The 19,481-nt window shown below is 37.1% G+C and overlaps 1 protein-coding gene across 1 annotated transcript in view; it reads right to left on the reverse strand.

Annotated features, from left to right (window-relative positions):
* Nucleotides 1–19,481, reverse strand: part of PRTG (protogenin) — a 133,567-nt gene that overhangs the window by 45,707 nt on the left and 68,379 nt on the right. The window contains exons 7-11 of the mRNA XM_019665332.1: nucleotides 18,766–18,925; nucleotides 17,709–17,956; nucleotides 15,001–15,165; nucleotides 11,348–11,653; nucleotides 10,389–10,577 (exon numbers count right to left, since the gene is read on the reverse strand). Coding sequence (XP_019520877.1) covers nucleotides 10,389–10,577; nucleotides 11,348–11,653; nucleotides 15,001–15,165; nucleotides 17,709–17,956; nucleotides 18,766–18,925 — 1,068 coding nt within the window. The remainder of the gene's footprint in view (nucleotides 1–10,388; nucleotides 10,578–11,347; nucleotides 11,654–15,000; nucleotides 15,166–17,708; nucleotides 17,957–18,765; nucleotides 18,926–19,481) is intronic.

Consider the following 19,481-nt stretch of genomic DNA (forward strand, 5'->3'; position numbering starts at 1 on the left):
CAATGAACTACTGACTTAGATTATACCCTCATCATCTTAGGTTATTTTAACAACCATCTTATTGATTTCCTGTCTTCAGTAGCCCCCTGCCTGGCCCATGCTCATTGCATTCTCTAAGTCTATCCTCTATGATACCATTATCCTTCTAAAATAAGCCATGTCACTTTCTCACTTGAAAACTTTTGATGGCTTCACATTGCTCATATTATAGGACAAGGGCCACATCATATATTAGAGTACCCGGGGCCCTTAACACATGAACACTATTTAACTCTAGTTTTAATCTCTATGACTCCTACCCATGCAACCAATGTTTTCGCCATGGCAAACCAATAAGGCTACCTCTTTAATTTTTTTGCGTTTGTACATTTTAAGCGCCTATGACTGGAATGATTTACCTTCATTCTCTAGCAAGGCAAACTATTCCTCATCATGCAATAAAATTAGTCATTTATCCTCTGTGCTTCCAAAATACTCTGACTACACCTCAACTTCACCTATTAGCACATTTTCCTATGCATGCTGCTAGGTCCTCTGTGCTGAGCTTAAATACTCTGGAGGTAGGCATGCCATCTTACGTTCACATTCCTTGTGCCCAATATGGGGCCTGGTACAGAATAGGTGCGTTCAGTCAATACACAGTAATTGCTTTTGTATTTTAAGAATCGAAAATAAACTTAAGTTAAAATTTGTAATTAGGGTGGCGTAAACTTTAATATGAAAATTTTATGAAACAAGAGATGACAAATTGGTATAGATAGCAATTTTATGTTATTAAACCAAGTAGCTTTAGACATATGAAGTTCTGAGAAAAATATCTATTGTATCAACCCTAAAATGTGAAATTTTGCTTCTAATTGGCACTACCTTCTAGGCAATGTTTTCATAAGGAGTTAGGAGAAGAAATCACAGAAGTCAAAACTGGTTTCAATTTTGTGATTCATTTACTGGTAATGAATTTATATTAATTTAATAGTAACTGCAGCCCATTATCAGTCATTTCTAAATGGAGAGTTCATCTTCTGATTTGCAAGGTTAAAGAGCTTCTGTCATAGCCCTCTAGTCGAGGCCCAAGAGAACCACCAAGAAAGCACAGGAGCCTCTTTATCTGAAACCTCTGAGTTCCATAAAACTCTGTACTCACGATATTCACACAGTGCTACAGAAAGCTCTGTGAACTGCACTGGAGCGCTAAGGGCCCATCATAAAGCTCAATGGTAGCAGCCGAGTGGGCTCCAAAATATTTTCCTTTTGAGTGACTTTTTCTTTTTTCTTTTTTTTTTTTTTAAGATTTTTTATTGGGGAATTGGGGGGATGGGAACAGTGTTGGGGAATTGGGGAAGGGGAACAGACAAGTTGCTGTCCTTTTGTTCTTCAGTCTAGTTGTGGAGGACGTTGCTTCACTGGCCCAAGTTGGCACCATCATTGCGCTCTTCCCAAGCGAGGCAGATCAGTCGCCGGCTTCTGGACGGCTGCTCACTGCGGCTGCTGGCCGCTCACGCTGGCTGCTGGCTGCTGGCTACACATGGTAGCCCATGGCAACCCACTGCCACAGGGGCTGCAGCCTATGCTGTTGCCGGCGACTCAAGGCAGCCCAGCTCCAGGTTGAGCTGTTGTTCAGCATCTTAGCTGTGGAGGGCAGTGTCACTGGCCCTCATATGTGGGATCCGAACCGGGGCCCTCTGGCGTCCCAAGCCAGTTCTTAACCATCGCGCCACTCGGCCGGCCCTTGAGTGACTTTTGAGAGCTAAATGCTCCTGGATTCATACTGTGGAGTCAAAGAACAGTTTTTGTTATGGGTTTATGGAATCTATGGCTGTGTTTCCTTTATTTCCTTGTTCATTTAAAAACACAAAATTTAATTCATTTGGCAGTATCACAGTTTTTTAAAATGAGATATACCAAATCAAGGTTAATTAGGCTTTCTCTCAGGGGACAGAATACATCATTAGATTTGTGACTAGATGCCTTCTGAAAGCTAACTCAAGCAAAGGGAAAGATAAATTAAAACATTTTAACTAACACACTTACAGGGTTGGCTTAAAGAAAGGCATAAACCAAAGTTCCAAATACCTTCCCCTTTAAAATAGTTTTTTTTTTCCAGCTATGGAATCAATATTACCTAACTCTTTGTAAATGACCTTAGAAGAGTAGAATTTCCAAATTTGCCGATTTGGTGGATATTATTTTATACAATGATTAAAGTTCCCAAAAGTTGAGTATAAACTGACTTAAAACAACTGAATAAGCTGTTTTCTGAAGGAATCTTTATTACTTGTGTACATTGAAAATGCCACGTATAGGACTGTAGCAAACTCGGAGTACAGACTCATAACATCTCTGAACCAGAGAGTAAGTGAAAAAGAAAGTTCACAAAACCTACTCTTTCAGGGAAGAAGCAGTTCGAAGCTGCTTCATGTCTTACTGCTCCACCTTATATTCTATACACTGCAACAAAAAGATGTTTCTAAACATGAATCTAATCAAGTCACTTGCTTAAAATCACTGAACAGCTTCACACTGCCCTTAGGATAAGGCCCAAATTCCCTCATGTGACTCACCAGATGTTTATCACCTGGCCTCTTAACGGACTATCCAGCTTCTCTCTGGTCATAGGAACCCTTCGGTTCCCCTCACCTCCTGGCCACCCTACATGAATTTCACCTTTCTCTGAGTATTTCCTGGGTTCTGCCATTCCTTCTGTGTAGCGACAGGTTTACCCTGAAGCTATGAAGCTTACGTTTCAGAGCCCTTTACTTGCATGGGATCTATTCAAGGCCTTGTGCCTATAGTCTTTTTTATATTTTATATTCTATTATTTTATTTATTAATTTATTATATATTATTTTATCGGGCCCCATATAACCTGTATCTGCCCCTGCCACTTTGTCTGGCTAATCCTACTATTCCTTTAGGTCTCAGGGAAGCCATCTCCTCATTCCAGCCCTGAAATAGGCCAGACACTCCTGCGAAGTACTGTAACAGCTATCTGAGGTCCACAATCAAAGAGTTCATCAGGCCTTATTTTAATTGCTTATTTAATTATTGGTCTTCCTGCTGGACTCTAAGTCCCCCAAATGCTATGACCATGTCTACACTGAATATGGTTGTGTCCAACTGTAGGAACGACAGCACAGTAAGCTTGGTAAATATCTGAGAATGAAAGAATGAATTTGTGGATGAGCACTCAGTGGCAAACAAAACACAGAGACAAAGGACCCAAACCAGAAGATTATACCTGAGAGCCTGTGATTCATCCACTTCTGGATGTTTAGGGAAGAAATACACCGAATAAATGATGATACCCAGGAAAGGCCATTTTTTTCCCCATGTGAAAGCTGAGAAGAATGGGAAAATATGACTAAAAGCAAGATAAGCAATAAAATGTGCAATAAACCTGAAACTAATAATTTAAAAAAATGTTCAATAAAAGTAGCCTAGAGAGGGGCTTAGTAATAACACTAATGAAAAAGTATAATTGGTCTGACAAGAAAGTCAGCAATATAGGAATCTGGGAGGCACTAAAAACAAATTTCTGAAAGCTTTCCAACATGAATAACAAACTAAAGCTAAAAGATACTAACTTATAAAAAATTAACATTGGCGGGCCGGCCGAGTGGCGCGGTGGTTAAGAACTCGCTTGGGATGCCAGAGGGCCCCGGTTCGGATCCCACATATGAGGGCAAGTGACACTGCCCTCCACAGCTAAGATGCTGAACAACAGCTCAACCTGGAGCTGGGCTGCCGTGAGTCGCTGGCGACGGCGTAGGCTGCAGTCCCTGTGGCAGTGAGTTGCCATGGGCTACCGTATGTAGCCAGCAGCCAGCAGCCAGCGTGAGCGGCCAGCAGCCAGCGTGAGCGGCCAGCAGCCGCAGTGAGCGGCTGTCCAGAAGCCGGCGACTGATCTGCCTCGCCAGGGAAGAGCGCAATGATGGTGCCAACTTGGGCCAGTGAAGCAGCGTCCTCCACAACTAGATTGAAGAACAAAACGACAGCAACTTGTCTGTTCCCCTTTCCCCAATTCCCCATCACTGTTCCCGTCCCCCCAATTACCCAATAAAAAATCTTTAAAAAAAAAAAATTAACATTGGCTATTTAGGAAAAATATTACTACGTCATCTAGACCAGTGTTTCCGAAACTTTAAGGTGCATATTAATCACCTAGGAATCCTGGTGAAATGGCGATTTTGATTCCATAGTTCTGGGGAGGAGACAGGGAAAGCCTGAAATTCAGCATTTCAATAAACTTCCAAATTATTCTGCTAATCCTGGGGCTGCACTTCGAAGAGCAAGAACTATACAGTCTATACGTAGAACTGGCAAAGTAAAGTAATATGGCTGTAACACCCACAAAGCCTAAAATATTTACTATCTGGCCCATTATAGACAAAGTTTGTCTACCCTTATTCCACATCCTTACTCCTCAAAGTGGGCAGAAGTGCAAACATTTCGGGCCCCACCCTGGCCTAATGAATGAAAATCTGCATTTTAACAAGATCCCTGGGTAATTCATACACATGTTAAAAATTGATGCATTGGTTTCCAAAGTTAGTGATCATGGTAAACAACATGGAAAAAAATTTTTAAATACAGATCTCCAGGCTTCATCCTGGGAGGAGAACAATTTTAAAAACAGCTACAACAGCTAACCTTTGTTGAGGACTTACAATGTAATTTGTCAGGCACTGTGAGCACCTTTATGTTCATGATTACATTTAATCCCCCTAGCATTCTAAACTAGATATTATTATCATTATTATTATTATTATCCCTATCTAAAAGATTACGCAAACAACCAGGATTTAATTTGTTAATAAGTTGTGGAGCTTAAAGTCAAACCCAGGGAGCAAACATAAAACGTATTTAACTGATAATATACAAGTATATTTTTAACTGTCAGTGCCACGTGCCTCCTATAATAGAGCATTGCAAATGATGTACCATGGGAGTAACTGACACTATTTTGGGTCAAAAGATGATTCCCAGAAGAGTTGAGATTTATAAACTGGATGAGATTTTTCCAAATGGGAAGAGGAGATATATCTCTAAGATTACCAAGAGAATTGGCAGATAACCTTTCGTTCAAGAAAAAGAATGTAAGGAAAGCTAACCAGATAATGCATTATGACTTTTGTATAGTTTTTACAGTTTTATCAATCTGCAAACATTTTGTCTTTAAATAGCGGTAGCTGCAAATTGGCAAATGAAAATCTTTTCTTTATTGTCTTAATGTAACAGTATTTTTTTAGCAACAGGATTTTTTTAGAAGTGGATGCTCCAATTCTTTTGAGGTACTGGTCTTTCAATTTTTCAAGTACTGAGGCTCTAAAATTTGAGTTGAATATCAATCATATTTGGCATTTTCAGATACTGTAGAGAATGAAATATTCAAACAATTTTTGCCTTCTTGATAAATTGAGAAAAGAGAGTTAGTATTCCCTAAAGACTGTGTTGAAGTTTCAATGTGTTTTGGCTTGATAATAGATGAAACACATTAAAAAAAGGTAACTTAAAACATATTTTATAGCGAAGTAAGTGAAATACAATAATTTTTTTAAAAGTTTCCTTTATTTTATTATAATTTGTACTAACAGTTTGTCAGTCAGTTTTATGCACTACATAGTAAGTTGTTTCCAAAATCATTCCTTTAAGGAGTCTACTAACTTCAGTTAAAGGAATGTACTTTGTAATTCTTTGAAAGGAAAGAATAAGAGTACAGTCAGACACTGTTCAGAGGAACTATTTCTACTAAAAGTGGAAATTAACTGTGGTAAAGCACTGGAAGAATTGAAGACAGGCAAAAAATGTGAGGTATGTTCCTAAAGATCTTGCCTGTGGTAAACTACAGCAATAATGTTAATGGAATTTGTACACCAATCCTAAAAATGGTTTCTTAAAAAATAAATGCAATGTGATTTCTTGCAGAAACCAATATTGTTTCATATAGTCAAAGCTAATCTGGACAGAAAGCTTAATAACTATTTCTGATGTTGATTATGTGTTATTTTGGGATAGAATAGAATAATCCTGTATCTATAATGATATTTGAGCTGATAGTTGATACCAGATTATCTGAAAGGAATTTATAGGCTAAAAGTCAGTATGGAAAGATATACTTCAAACTATTCATGATTAGGAAGAGTTCATTATAAAATATAGTGTTATTTTTTACTCTGTCTTAAAGAGGTGCAGTCAGGAAGTTGCAAAACCACCACAGGATAAGAATTTTCACCTGTAGGATGTTTCCAAAGATCTTATCTAAGGCTTCCTTGTGTGAGAGAGATGAGGGAACACAGTCTGTGAAAAGACTTGGGCTTGCCTTAAAACGTGACTTCCATATTTCATATATTCAGTGATTCTATTTCTCTTCAACACAAAATCACTATTATACTAAGGTTCACAATGAACCCTCTCCAATAAAAATAGTCTCTTTTATGCCACAAAATCGTGTCCTGCCTTGACTAAAGGACAGATTACAACTCCCTCCAGCTATGTCAATTTGATTCACCAGTGGTAGTTCTTGATTTTCTTTCTTGAGATGTATAACCACACAACCAAATTCTTTTCTATTATGGTAAAAGTTAATACTTAGAAATCTGACTTAATTTTACCATGCTTCCATGCGAACTGGCTAAGGGACTCTAAAGTTACATGATTAACCAGGGACTGTTTCTTTTGACTTCTGCTCCCAGCAGTAACTGGGAGTTCCAACTTTAGATTTCTCAAACAGAAGAAAGAGCTATGAGTTACAAACATTACTAATGATTTTAAATATTTTGAATCTTTATAATTGGTGCTAAATCTCATACTCACTAATCATGCTTTCTGTGAAATTTAATAGCACAAGTTCTTAGGCAAAATAGAAACTAAAGATTATCAATTATCAGTGTCCTAAAGGCTAAACTAACAACAGTACATCTAAATAATCTCCCCCTTTTCACTCTACTATACAAAGACTGAACAATTAAGAATAGTTTCTGACATGCAGCTTATGAAAATAGTCCCTCTGCAATTAGAAACTCTAACTTTGGAATTTGAGGCCAATTTCTGAAGTAAACAGATAAAAAAAAGAGGAACAAATTATTTCAATCCATCTGTTACCAGGGGACAACACGAGCATGTTATTAATTTTGCTTTCAGTTTATTGTGTGATAAATATAACAAACATTTAAAAAATTCTATTCTAACTAGGCTAAACATTGAAAGTGCCAAGAAAAAAAAAAACTAAGCAAAAATTATCACTGTAAGGATGTAGAACCTTGCAGAAAACCTGAAACCGGTTTAAAACAAACCACATACACGTAAACATTAAATCATAACCCCAATGCTTTTTTCCCAACCCCCCCAACAGTAAACCACTTCTAATTAAAATTAAACTGTATTTTTTAAATCACTAAACTAGAACTAGCAACATCAAAATACATTGCTCTGCCAATATTTATATTATATTAATAAAGACAAGAGAATTTTTCTTAGCTACTTTAAAAAACAAAATATTCTATACTTCAGGGAACAAAGCTTTGATGGTTTAGAGTAAAATGTTCTAAAATAATTTTCACTAAGTGCAATTAAATTTTCTTAATCAGAAATTTGGGAGAAAAGTGAACAAGTCATTCAATTTAATATCTCTTGGTTTAATATTTCTTGTTTTAAGCAAAGGTCATATCTGTTACATTTTTAAATCTTGTACTACAATGCCTTACTTTGAAAAATTAAAAAATGCTTGTTCAATGAATTGAATTACATAAAATTCATAAATCTCTTGCAGAAACAAAGAACAAAGGAAAATGTGTCCCAATAACATACTTTTTTATTGAAAACTTAATTACCAGAAGTGGAAACAAAAGAATGTGTATTAGGGCATCAGATAGAGGATTAGTATGAAAATGAAATTTGAGACATCAGTTTGCTACTCAAATTGACATTGAATCAGCAAACAGAAGCATTTTAATTTCATTTCCTAACCCACTTAGTAAATCTAGTTCCAGTTAGAGTATCTTTAATGTGCAAAAGCTCAGAGAAAGCAAGTATTCACCATGCGAGACACAGATAGGGTTCCCTTAACCTATTGCCCTCTAGACACATCACTCTCTGTTAAACAGGCAGCTAACGCCAGATGCTCTCCTAAAAATGGTCACAGATGGTCAGTTGTCCAGTTAACAGAACATACTGCCCTCCTGATAGCCAAAAGTAAGAAGGAAAGGAGTGAGAGCTGTTAACACTTGGCTGCTTAGTGGGTTAAACCCATGCGCTTGTTCTATAAACTTGGCTAAGCCCCAACAGTGACTTTCTAGGAAAGCAAGATTAAAAGAGTTCTTAAAGATGATCCAGTCAACTGCTATCCAAAGCTTGAATCCATACACCTACCTCCCTACTCTTCAGCCGTTGTGGCTGTGACTTGGCAACTCCTCGGGTGAGGAAACTGCCGTCCAACAAGAAAGTCCTATGGCTGGGACGGAGTCCTCTGTTACCCTGTATGGCAGTTAGTGCAGCTAGTCAGTCTAATTCCACAGTCAGGAAATATGGAGCTGTTTTCATAGGGTATACTGACTATAGCAAACTCATTTCCTAGTTTATGCATTATAACATGATTTTAAGTTAAAATATACCCCAAATAGTATACACAAATGATTTTATAACAAAGGATATTACAACACAGGCAGTCTGTATGTGATCTATTTTTAAAACACAGGAGGAAATCAAGGTTTACAGTATTGAAAGCGATTATTGAGATTATAAAAAAGTTTCGACAAAGATCGCTAAGTTTTCCTTATATACACGCATCTGTAGAAACGCTTAAATTTTAGAGAATTGTTTTTCACTGCCAAAGTTTTAATTGCTTCTTTAGTCTTTCCACAAGCAGAAAATTGTTTTTTTTTCCTCCTAATAAATTATTCATCTGTTTAGAATAAGCTACCTGTTATTGTTCAAAAAGAGTGCTCATGAAGCTATTTTTTTATATATTTTCAACATATTTCTATTTCTTTAACGGTGAGTTTGATGTATGATTTTCCATCAACAATTGTCCCAAATCCTGTTTCTTACTAGATACTGAGTAGAATGCTCTTGAATAAATTATATGCACAGTGAAAGGGAGTGTACCCTGAGAAGCCACTGCTAGAAAAAAGGTTGCTGACTTTGGTGACAGCAGGTTGGGCAACGTCCTCTTAGTATCAATGGTTTAAGGAAGGTCACCCTGGAGCATATGTAACTTCTCGTTGTTCATAAAACTGTGTGACAGAGATCAATAGTGAAACTTATTTAACCAAATGCAATTACATTAAAATCTGACTCAATGAGATTATAAGCAAAATGCCATCTGGAAAACTACGGCAAAGAACAGGAGGATGGGGTTCTATGTCCCCATGTCTGAAAACAGATTCTCCCCACTGCTTCTTACTGCACAGGGACTCAGGTCTAATGCTACTCTCACAGCTTGCGCTACTGTGAGGCCAGGGAAGGAAATGGAGCCGCCCGTGGTGGTACCACTGTGCCTCTTCCCTTCCCAGACTCCAAAGGGCGGCCTGTGACAGGGAAAGCCTGAGTGCACTGTGAAGGCCAATGTGTGCAGAAGGTGCTATAACAATTCAGTAGGGATTTGTTTGTAAGTATAATTAAAGTTGCTGCTTTGTACTTAGGATGAAAGTCTACTCACAAGCAACAAATAGCTAAGTGTGCATTTTATACCTTGAGGATATACGTTTATACTCATGTGTTTATTGTCGATATTAATTTATTTTCTTTCTATTAAGCCTGTTATACAACATGAAATTCTTTCACTCAGCAAAGATAAGATGAATATGGAATAAAACAGTATCTTTCAGAACTCTGATGAACACAAACACAAAATTAAGTGCTCTTTCTCTAGAGTTTCTGGGTTACAGCTACATAAAGTAAACATTTACAGTTATATGGTTCATATGTAAGAGAATTATTTGGTATAATTTACTCATATTTTACACATGTAAAATAATACACTTACATGGCACTCTCAAGCAATTTCTGAGTTAAACTTAGTTACTGTGTATTCTCTGACCCTTTGGTGATATTCTTATTTTACTCTCCTATTATACATCCACGACACACCCACAATGATTGATCAGGATCTCTCTCTACCAGAAGTAAACTTTAGAAAGAAAAGCAGATGCCCAGAGGTGGGGGAAAGATAGAAAGAAACCACGGTTACCTGAGATTTTGCTAGTTCACTCATAATGGTGAGTCACAGACCAGTCAGTGACTTAAGCAGCAAGATATACACAGTGATGGAGCAAAGTCAATTCTTTTCTTTTTACCATTAAGTCAGGTCTACTGGCCTATACCCAATAACCTTTCTCTCAACTGGTTAGAGAGGAAGGAAAAAAGGAAAAGTGCAGTGCAGGCTCACTCACCTAAACCACTGAGTGTATAGAGAAGGTCGCTGGTATCTAGGAAAATGGGTCCATTCTCCTGCTGCCCTTCTTCTTTGTAGTACAGCTTGTAGCCCTGAATGGCTGCTGTGTCCTCAGCGTCCTGCTGCCACTTCACAGAAATGGTGGTACAGTTCAGAGGCTCCAAATGTAACTCTGGAGACTTAGGGGCTAGAAAAATTCACCATATATGTATGTATAAAATCCCCATAATTCACATGAAAATCAGGAGAATGTAGATCTCTCAGTCTTAAACCAACAGTTGCAAAAAAATTCAATTCCAACAATTCTACTTCAACCTAAATGTAAACATTTCACAATGACATTAAACTTTGAGACAGAATTAAATATATAAAATACTACCTAAAAAGACTAGGGCATGTAAATTAGAAAAAATTATAGCTATATTTGTATATTTTTTCAAAGAGGCAATAAGTACTTTCTAATTTCGACCATCCCATATTCTCCTGTGATAGAACAGGCATTATTATTAATCAATTAACAACAACAACAAAATCAGTCATGTGACATTCTACATTAGTAAAAGAGGGCGGTTGAGAACTTTCTAGTCTTATGGTCTTTTATTAAACTGAAGCTTTAAAAAATATATGGCAACAATATTAATTAGGTCTCTATTAGTGTGTGTGTGTGTGTGTGTGTGTGTATGCAATTTTGATAATTCCATTTGATTTGCACTAATCTGTCCATGAAGGATTTGCTAAGCAAACTAATAGTGTAACCCAAAGTTTTACACACTAATGAGTTCTATGCAAAAAGGGACTACTTAATAAAAAGTTGAAAAATTTTTTCAATTAGGTCCATGATCTATGGAATACTTTTATTCATAAAACAATATTTAAAAATATAAATGTAGATAAGAAAAAATAGAGTCAAAGTATGAATGCAGTGTTACCCTTCCTCAATCATCTTTAGAAATGTACCTTGCACGCTTGTAGCTTTGGGTGTCCTATGTGAAGTCCACACTGATGCCTCTCCCAGCCCCACTCTGGTGGCAGCAGTAATCCGAACCAGGTAGACACTATCCGGCTTCAGGCCCTTCAGAAGGTGCTCATGCGTGGTCCCCGGGAGCTCCAGGACTTGAACGGCATTCTCAGTGCTCAGGCGGAAGGACAGGCGGTAGAGCACCACTCGGCCCCTCCGATACTTGGCTGGGATTGGCAGCCAGGAGATGAGAATGTCGGTGGGACTCCGGCTGGTCAAACTAATTTCAGGAGGTCTCAAGGGAACTAGTTATGTAAGAAACAGGTTGCTTATCACTATTTTGCATCAAAGCTGTCCATCAGCACACCAGTATTTATTGACTTCTCTTAACAACAACACATAATGTAGGAAGAGATACTTTCAGCCCTTGCAGAGATTTTTTCAAACAGAGTACAGACCAGAAAAATGAAGGAAAAATAATGAGGGCAGACCAAGCATCGACAGGGAGGCAGAAAAGGCAAGGCTGTCATCACTGCTGTCATTGTTGGGTATGAATCTGAGATTACTTAATACTTGTACAAAATATGAGAATACTTCTCAAATACTCCCACCAAAATGCCTTAGAAACAAAGAAGAGAGAATTCTACAACAGTGGGGAAGCTTAGGACACCAGGGTTATAACCTGGCAAACAATATTTTGATCTGTAAGAGTGGTATCTTAAAAATTGGTGTGAATTTTGTTTCCTCAATTATAATATATGGTACTTAATATAAAAACAATGTTTTTCCTCTAAATAATTTTAATACCACTGGCACGCCTGGAAAATGAGTCAAGTATAGTGAGAGGCAGTCTAGTTAAGATAGGTTCTCAAGCTAGCCTCTGTGTGTTGAATCCATGTCCTACCACTTACTACTCTATGTGATCGTGGCCAAATTAACTTCTGTGTGTTTCTTCATATACAAAATGAGGATAATAATAGCTCCTTCTACAGTCTTTCCTATTTCAGTTAATGGCAATTATTTGTCTAACTGCTCAAGCCAAAAACTGGTGCCATCCTTGACTCCTCCAAACACACTCCACATTCAATCCCGTGTGGCTGCGACTTCCACTGCCATCCCCTTGGTCCCTGTCACCAATACTGCTAGCCTGTATTGTTGCAACAGCCTCCTAAGAGATTTCCCTGCTTGGGCCCTTGTCCCACCATCAATTCTCAACACATTTGCTGTTAAAATGCTAATCAGATACTGTTACTCTTCTGCTCAAAATCGCTCCCATTTCAAAGTAAAAGCCAAAGTCCTCATTGTGGCTTCATGAAAAGCCCTTCCTACTTGTGAGTATAAGGTCAGCTCTCATTAATCCTCCGCTTCATCTCTTACTGCTTTCCACTCGTTCCCTCCGGAGTCTCGCCCCACAGCCACACCTGTGCTTCAGGCTCTTAGCAATTTCCATTTTCTCTGCCTAGAATGCACTTCCCAGTCATCTGCCCAGCCAGCTCCCTCATCTTCATTTCCTTCAGGTCTTCATTCAAATGTCACCTACTCAGTAAGCCCTTCTTTGGTGACTCTGTCTAAAGTCTCAAACCCGCCCAACATTTTATCCTCCCTTTCCCTGCTCCTTTTCTTCTCAACACTTACCGCTATCTAACATGATTATCTGTCATGGTTATTATTCCTCTGCCTCCTCTCCCACTAGAAAGTAAGCTTTATGAGGTCAGGAACAATTTTTTGCCTTTTGTTCACTGCTAAATATTGAATAACACATACATAGCAAGTACTCAGAAAGTATTTGTTGAATGAATGAAAATAGGTGGAAAAGGGGAAAATCAATTTATTAAGCACTTCTGAGTCTTTTATGGATACAAACTCATAAATTCTCAAAAAAAAAACCAAAAAAAAAAAAACCGGTGAAAGAAGTACCATTACCATTCCTTCTTATAGCTGAGGAAACTGAAGTATGAAGAGGTCAAGTCACTTGCCCAAGGTCACAGAGCTTGTAAGTGAAGGAGCAGATTTAGGCACACCACACAGAGCACACATTCTTATCCCTTATACTCTACAATCGCTTATAGAACAATAATTCTTCTATCACAGGGTTATGGAGGGATTAAATGAGACAATGGAGGGAAGGTTCTTGAGAACAGGCAGGGATAAGTGCTCCACAAGTATTATTAATAGTTGTATTGGCTGTTCACTGCTGTGCACCCTAGGAGACACACACATCTCAGCTTGAGAAATATGAGCTTAGGAAATGGGGAGAAACTCGTGCAGAAATTTGAAAAGCCGTGTCTGAGGTCTGTATGTTATCCAGAAAACAGAAAGAAATTTCATTAAATAAAAATGTTGCAGAGTAAGGAAAGGTTTTAAAAAAGAAAAACTTTCAGATCATAACTTAACTGGAATTAGAAAGTTTTAACAATTAGTTTGCTATGCTTAGATTCATTTTCTTCAAGGATATGGGTGGTGGTGGTGGTGGTGAATACACCTTATACACACATACATACATACAAACATACACACACACACCCAAAAAAGTGAAAAAACAAAACACACTAACCTGTAACCTGTGTTTTACCTTAGGTATGTATGTCACAGGTTATTAAATATAATGAGATAACTAGAAATGTCATACTGCACTATGGCTCACTCTAAAATGGGACAGACTCTTAAATAAAAACAGAAATTTGAAATTCAGTATCCAGATCAATGATAATTTTTTCATTTACTCAAACTCTGAATTTATAAACATCTAAGCAAGTGTCATTACAGAGATATACATAAGAGATATGGGACGAAAGGAACAAAGAAAAAGATTAGGGAATCACTTATATAAAAATATTTTGAAAAATAAGGGTGGACCATTTCTTGAGGATGAGAAAACATTTGTAAAGGGAAAGTAATATAATTAAGCACATGTTAAATAATTCCCTTTTCACACTGCAGGGTTTAAACACAGGCCTTCTAGAGCCCTTGCAGAAAGAGAGATGAGAGTCAGAATCAATTCTCCAGGACTCTCTTAATGGACTTAATTTCCCACCCCTGTAAGAGTATTTGGACGTGTGCACAGCTCAGTATCCAACCCACGGTCAGGTAACAAACTGAACAACTATTATTTTCCTCCTTAAGTAGAATAAGCATGTTGTATCTAAAAATAAACTAACTGCTCTCTGATTTTATAAGAATTATTTTAAATGACAGGTACTAAATTTCATAAACTCTCAATGTCAGAAGTCCCCTATCTCTGACCTCCGTTCATGATATACACTCAATATGTATTGTCATTGTATTACTTCATGCCTGGAGCACTACTCAGTAATGACAACAAAAAATATACGAAAACTGCAATGTATTTACAAATTAAACTAAGACACTTGAAGAAACACAAGGAAAATACAAGAATTTAAAATTTTTTAACTACAAGATTATTAAAATTTATATTATAAATTATAAATAAAAGTTATTTTTACCCTTCACATGTTACTGTCAAAAAAGCAAGAGTCAGGTTTGAAAGGGCAAATTACCCTGCTCGTTACCACATCTGGTTTTTTTTTTAACCAAAGAGGATATTTTGTCTAATTAAAACACATTTATTTATGGAAATTGATTGAATATATTAATGTTCATACTTAAAGGAACTCAAATCGTGTTTTCTTACCATCCTCTAAAGTGTTCTGTGTCACGTGGTCAGACATCTGGCTGGCTCCCATTGGCATATATGCCACGATGTAAAAAGTGTAATTGCTGGCAGGTTCTAAGTCATCAATAATATAATGAGTCGTGTCATTTCCGATGACTACTTGGTACTCTTCATTATTTAAACCTAAGTAAAGAACGTTTAAAAATATAAATAGTCAAAATAAAATTCACAAGACCATTTTCTCTCACTGTAAAACACTGGTTCTTGAGTCTACTCTCTATCAGTTACCTTTTGTGATCCTCTAAAAAATGTGAAGAGGAACGTCTTTGTTTTCTAAAAGTAACCATGTCTTGGTATAAATGGCTAGTTTGCATTTTTCCTGAATAAATCAAACTGAAAAGAATTAATCTTCTCTAAACTTCATTTAACATCTAGTCAAAACCCACAGCAGAGACAATATACAGCAGTTAACACAACAGAGCTTAACACTGCAGAATACTGTAATTCAGAACAGTGTAAATTTTACTTGCTTAAACCTATGGTTTCTTTTTTCTTTTAAACATAAATGGAGAAACAGTAGGGAATGTGATGGCTCTACTCTTTATAAAAACAAACCAAACCAAAAGTTGTCCTGCCAAAGATCTCATTTTGCCCCTAGAGATTCTATTAACTTTGACTGACACAAGTTGTTCTTTTATTTATGTTGAAAGCAAAAGAACTGGGAGGCACAGAATGTGCTTCAAAACACTTTGTTTCACAATGAGTTTTTTTTTTCCAAAGAGGGAAAAAATTCTCAGCAATTGTTAATTAAAATATGCATGGCAAGGTACAGAAGAGGATTTGTCTTTGTGGAATTTAATTCCTGCAGAGCAAACCTATAAAGTGGAACAAGAGCACGGTGGCTACTGTGCTTTGTGAACAATTCACAGTCAATGCACGTCAACTTAATCAAAACTCTCTAAAGACAGAGCCCCTTCTCCCCACGCTGGATTTATAAACAAAACAGAAGGCAAATTCCACTATTAAGTTTTCCCACATTTCTGAATTAACTTGATAGCATTTTAATTAGACAAGATTACAGGCATTTCACAACAGACTGGCTAATGGCCCGTTAATTAGGAACTGCATAGTACGATTTCTGACCTACCAAACAAGGTCCTTACGTTCGAATTAAAAAGCCTTGTTCCGTCCCTGAATAGACCACTGAGCCACATGTGGAGGCTCTAATGAAACAGCCATAATAGCGAACAAGAGTGGTCTCCTCCAAAGCCAGCATTCCTTTTACCTTCCTAAATCACTAAAAATGGAATTAGCATACTCCAACATGCTCAGTTATCAGACTTCCATTCTTCTTGCTACCATGACCCCTGATTTAAATTCAAAATATTCCTTTTCAGTATATGACTTCAAAGTACAAAAAACAAACAACAACAACAAACCACCTGTTTCTACAATTTTATTACATCATCATTCTTTGGGTGTTTAAATTTCTTTTTAATGTCTACTGCATAAAAGTGAGGCTGTTTGTATACAGAACTATACTCTATAAACCTCTAATATGATTTCTATGAAAAATCAACAGAGAACTCTCTGGGATTTATAAGTAGTTTTTCTTATCCTCTAAAATTTTTGCCAAAAGAAAATATAAGGATAAAAAAGATTCCAGAAATGGAACTAACAGTTCTGAATAAAAATTTGAAGACAGATCTGATTTCTACTTTTATATAATAAATGAGATATCAATAATGTCGTTTAATTTTCAGAGATTTCTATATGATTTCAGAAACATTCAAAATATTCAAAATCAAATTTATGGGGAATTTGATAATGTTTACTTTCCCCCTTAAAAATAACATGCTATAGTGACTACAGTTCACCATATTATTTTACTAAGCAGTTACACCATTGGTCCTATAACTGCATACTTAAATTGGCATATTAAGTCTTAGTTAAGGAATTTATATCTTTGCTGGAATGAAATTCATAAATACACCACTCTATACTTTACCTGGCAGAGATTTCTAAATAGAAAAATCTTAAACTATACTTATATACACAAAGTGTACAACGATACAAAATTCAGAACAAATAGATACACAGGTGATAGATTTTTTTATTAAAAAGAGATAAATACCACAGAAATTCTAAAACACTTTGTGGATTATGTATATCGTTCATACTGAAAACAAATCCTGGATGGCAAGTGGCACTTAAAAATAAACACTCCTCAGGGCCGGTCAAGTGGCGTATTGGTTAAGAGCTGGCTTGAGACGCCAGCTCTGAGCAGCAGGGCCCCGGTTCGGATCCCACATGAGGGCCAGTTACGCTGCCCTCTACAGTCAAGATGGTGAACAACAACTCGACCTGGAGATGGGCTGCCGTGCGTCGCTGATGATGGCATAGGCTGCAGCCCCTGCTGCAGTGGGCTGCCATAAGCTACCGTGTGTGGCCGGCAGCCAGTGTGAATGGCTGGCAGCCATTGTGAGCGACCATCCAGAGACCAGCAACAGGTCTGCCTCACCCAGGAAGAGCACAATGGTAATACCAAATCGGCCCAGTGAAGCAATGCCTCCACAACTAGACTGAAGAACAAAAGGACAGCAACTTGTCTGTTCCCCTTCCCCCGATTCCCCAGTGCAGTTCCCCTCCCTCAATTCCCCAATAAAAAAATCTTGGGGAAAAAAATAAATAAATAAAATAAAATAAACACTTCTCAAATTGCTTACCTTCTGCTTTCATGTAGTGCACGGAATAAGCAATGACTTTGTCCGAATTATAAAGTGGCCTCTCCCAAGCTAGAAGGATGGCTGAACTTGACATGGTTTCAGCATGCACATTATAGGGAGCACTGGGTCTGTCCTCTGACATCACTACGGTCAGTCTGGCTCTAGATAAAACAGATCCTTGGCTGTTCTCAGCCATGCACTGATAAATAGCATCATCTTCAGGAATAATTTGATTAATTACCAATTTACTGAGGAAAGGAAAAAAAATTATTTATTTTTATGAAAAATTCTAAGAATGGTGTCAAAATAAAAAATTATTGCTAAGTGTACTCTCATCTTAAATGACGCAAGTTACTACGAGCAAAAAAAATCAAGGTATAATCAACCCTACTGAAAAATCTGTATGAATTACTTAAAATTACTCTTATTTTCTGAGTCTACATAAGTAAGTGTTTGTGATATACAAATCCTGTTTGCTTTATATGACAGCTTAACCTTTTTTTAAAAAGCTGGCATTTATTAAGAAACTATATTACTTTCTAATAGCATCTGATTTACATAATATTGCAATGTTACATAAAATTCAGGTCAACAAAAAATTTTTAAGTTTTGTGCAACATAAATAAGAATGTTACAAGAAGATTCATATTTATATTAATAAAAGTGAGTTCTTCAAATTATTAAGTTTGAACTGTGGAGGGATTCTTAGAAAAATCACTTATTTCCTCCTAATTTCCTCATTTATGGAAAAAGGAACTGAGATCCCTGAGTTAATATGCTTGCTAATAACTTAGCAAGTGGCTTACCAAGTGGCTTACCAGTTTTAGGGAACTGTCCGACATTCATTTTACTACAATTAACCACTTGCATGATCCAAATAGAAAAGGATCTATGGCATGCTGATGTTATAATTTTAGGTTAATTTCTTATTTATTTTAGTTTAGTTTAAAATACCAAGATAGCTAAACTACTTGATTTAATCATAGCCATTTCACATAAAAATTACTAAAGCCATTATTATATTTTCTGGAAACAGCAGCAAAATGGCATAGCTTACCTGTTGTACATTTTAATTCTACCATTGGAATGTATCTTCCTTCCATTTTTCAACCATGACATTTTGGGTGAGGGAATTCCTTCTGCCTGACATACAAATCGAGCAGTGCCAGCTCGAGGCCTCGTTAAACTTTCTGGCCATTCGACAAATAAAGGAGGAGCTAATTTTAAAAAGAAAAGAAAAAAATATTTCTGTGATCCCAATAGGAATGATACAAGGAGTCAAGGAAGAGCACAGCAACTGACCAACTCCCATCCCTGAGGCTATTTAACTCTGAGGCTCCTGTCTACACTCTACATGTATCTACCCAGATGCCTTTTCCCTGAATTGCTCAGTTAGATGTCCACTGCCCCCTCCCAGGCTTCCCCTATTGGGACCATCTATATAAACACTCTAAAAATGTGTGTACCATAAACCTACTAAACTAAGCCTCTTGTGAATGCATACAGACAATTAACAAAATTAAATTTTACATTGGCAAACGAGTATATGGATTTGTGGGTGGGTGAGAAGGAGATAAGAGGAAAGCTTAAATAAGAAGGAATATAATGATATGCAGGCAAACAGGATGGTGCCTTTGGAATAATAGTTATGTTTTAACATACCGTATTTGCCAGCGTATAAGACAACTGGGCGTATAAGACGACCCCCTAACATTTCCACTCAAAATACAGAGTTTGTTATATACTCGCCGTATAAGACTACCCCCTCTTCCG

This window comes from Hipposideros armiger, unplaced genomic scaffold (assembly GCF_001890085.2).
Source record: "Hipposideros armiger isolate ML-2016 unplaced genomic scaffold, ASM189008v1 scaffold_12, whole genome shotgun sequence".
Classification (NCBI taxonomy): domain Eukaryota; kingdom Metazoa; phylum Chordata; class Mammalia; order Chiroptera; family Hipposideridae; genus Hipposideros; species Hipposideros armiger.